Source organism: Nanorana parkeri, unplaced genomic scaffold, assembly GCF_000935625.1.
Source record: "Nanorana parkeri isolate BGI_ZX_2015 unplaced genomic scaffold, ASM93562v1 scaffold2650, whole genome shotgun sequence".
Lineage (NCBI taxonomy): Eukaryota > Metazoa > Chordata > Amphibia > Anura > Dicroglossidae > Nanorana > Nanorana parkeri.
Genome location: NW_017308918.1, coordinates 45,722 through 48,381, shown reverse-complemented (window position 1 = coordinate 48,381; position 2,660 = coordinate 45,722). Strand labels below are relative to the sequence as shown.

The 2,660-nt window shown below is 51.1% G+C and overlaps 1 protein-coding gene across 1 annotated transcript in view; it reads right to left on the bottom strand.

Annotated features, from left to right (window-relative positions):
- The window catches only part of BRWD3 (bromodomain and WD repeat domain containing 3), a 48,703-nt gene that overhangs the window by 9,106 nt on the left and 36,937 nt on the right, over positions 1 to 2,660 (bottom strand). Inside the window, 3 exon segments of the mRNA XM_018573970.1 lie at positions 52 to 105; positions 184 to 274; positions 1,360 to 1,485. Of these exon segments, the coding sequence (XP_018429472.1) occupies positions 52 to 105; positions 184 to 274; positions 1,360 to 1,485 (271 nt within the window).

Here is a 2,660-nt window from a genome sequence, read left to right as displayed (position 1 = left end):
GGGGGGAGTAAGGAGGGAGGGGAAATACGCTCTCACCAGAGGTTTGCTGACCGTCCTTCCTGTAGATGTCCCCGGTCCATCCGATTCCATCTCCACACCCGCCGCCTGCTGGGGGAGACACACGTGTTACACAAGAAGAGGGAGATGTGGAGGGAAACCGGGTAACACAGAGCACAATCTTACCTCTTCATCTTCCTCTTCCTCCTCCGCCTCCCCCACATCTTCACATTTCACTTGATTGTAGATCTCCAAGATATCCGTGCAATTCTCGTCCCTGCAAACCCAGAGCACACACAGTCAGCGGAGAGCCCCATGTACATCGGGAAGGGGCATGTGACCCGACAGGGGGCGTGTGATTGGACACCATACACCGACCGCTGCACCACATTCCATAACCAATTCCCATTAACCCCTTGCTGACCGCGGTGTCCCCTCCCCCTTCCTGTCCCGGCCATTGTTCAGCGCTGCGGTACTTTGACTGACATTTATTCCGTCATGCAGAGCTGCACTGACATGAATTTTATACCATTTTTTGGGGACAGATAGAGCTTCTTTTGCTGGGATTTAATCACCACCTGGGGGGAGGGGTTTATTTTTTACTATATTAAGGAAACATTATTGAAAATTTTGGGGGAAAAAAAAAGTACAGAATATTAAAGAAAAAACAAAAAAAACCTTTTCCCTTTATTTTAGGAAACATTTTTACCCAATTTTTTGGGGTAAAAATAATACCCCCTCATGTATATGACCTACCCCTACAGACAGGATATATACCCCCTCATACACACACACATATGACCTACCCCTACAGACAGGATATATACCCCCTCATACACACACACCCACATATATATAACCTACCCCTACAGACAGGATATATACCCCCCTCATACACACACACATATGACCTACCCCTACAGGCAGGATATATACCCCCCTCATACACACACATATATATATGACCTACCCCTACAGACAGGATATATACCCCCCTCATACACACAAATATATATGACCTACCCCTACAGACAGGATATATACCCCCCTCATACACACATATATATATGACCTACCCCTACAGACAGGATATATACCCCCCTCATACACACATATATATATGACCTACCCCTACAGACAGGATATATACCCCCCTCATACACACATATATATATGACCTACCCCTACAGACAGGATATATACCCCGCTCATACACACACACCCCGCCTCTCTGCCCCGGGGACCCAGTCCAGCGCCAGGCTTGCACATGGAGAAAGCCGATAGCCAGCCAATCAGAGTCTGGACGCCACGTCATAGCAGCAGAGACATAAAACCGGCACCCAGTACGAGAGTCACACGCACCCGATATATCGCAGCAACACATCCGTCACGGTCTTGGCCGATTTGACGATGGGGGCATTGGGTTCATTGAAGGTTCTGGCGTTGTGTTCGATGTAACGGACCTCCCAGATTGACGCTGAAATCCTCCTGCACGTAACAAGACAAAAACTCTTTAATAATAATAAAGAAGAAGAATGTGCCACGCCGCCAAACTCCCAAGACGTCGCCGAATTGTATAAAGGGTAACTCCGGTCCCCGTGGTATGAAAACACACAAACAGGACCGTCCTGCCGCCAAATCCAATCCTCGTGCAGAGCCGAGCAGTCCTGACAGAGCTGGACCCGATATAAATGAAGTGGGGGCTCGATGGACGGTGCCGCGCGGAGTCATTGGTAACATAGAGAAAGTCACCGGGACTCCGAAAATCTATTACAAACACATCGGAGACGACTGCTAACCAGTCACCAGCGACCAGATACATGGAGGAGATCGGCAGCGTGTTATGGCTCCTCAGCGCCATCTAGTGGCCGTATTACACTGAGAATCTCCTTTCCATAGCGGTTCTGTTGTGAAAGCGGGTTACAAAGCAGCCCCTTCAAAGGAGAACTATGATGGGGGGGTGCCGTGACAGGGGGAGGGGCTGGATTCCCCTCTCCCCGCTCCGATCTGCCAGCGCTGACTGGCGGAACAGACGGGGGAGGGGGCGGGTACAGCTGGCTCTGTCTCTAGATAGGCGGAGCCAGCTGTCACTCACGCAGCTGGGCGGATCCAGACATATTTGTCGGGATCCGCTTCAGCTGCGGCGTCTCAGTATACCGCGGGCAGTAGCTCCCTATATACTGAGCCTAGGGTGACGGGAGGACGCTAGTTTGTGTCCCCGAGGAGAACTATGGGGAAAAGCCCCGACCTCGTAGTTCTCCTTTAAGGTTCATTCACACGGCCGTGCATGTCCACACAGCTTGCCACCCTATGCAAAGACCCGAACCCGGGAGGGGGAGGTGGTGCATGACATTGTGTTCAGCAGCCAGTACTTCCATATGGGAGGATGCAACTGCCCGCAGTCCCAGAGCTGCACATTCCTATATAGAGGGATCAGGACCTCCTCCCCCCTGCTGGGGACCCCCCTAGTGATAATAAAGATCTATATAGAGGGATCAGGACCTCCTTCCTCCTGCTGGGGACCCCTCTAGTGATAATAAAGATCTATATAGAGGGATCAGGACCTCCTTCCTCCTGCTGGGGACCCCTCTAGTGATAGATCTATATAGGGGAATCAGGACCTCCTTCCTCCTGCTAGGGATCCCTCTAGCGATAGGTCAAGA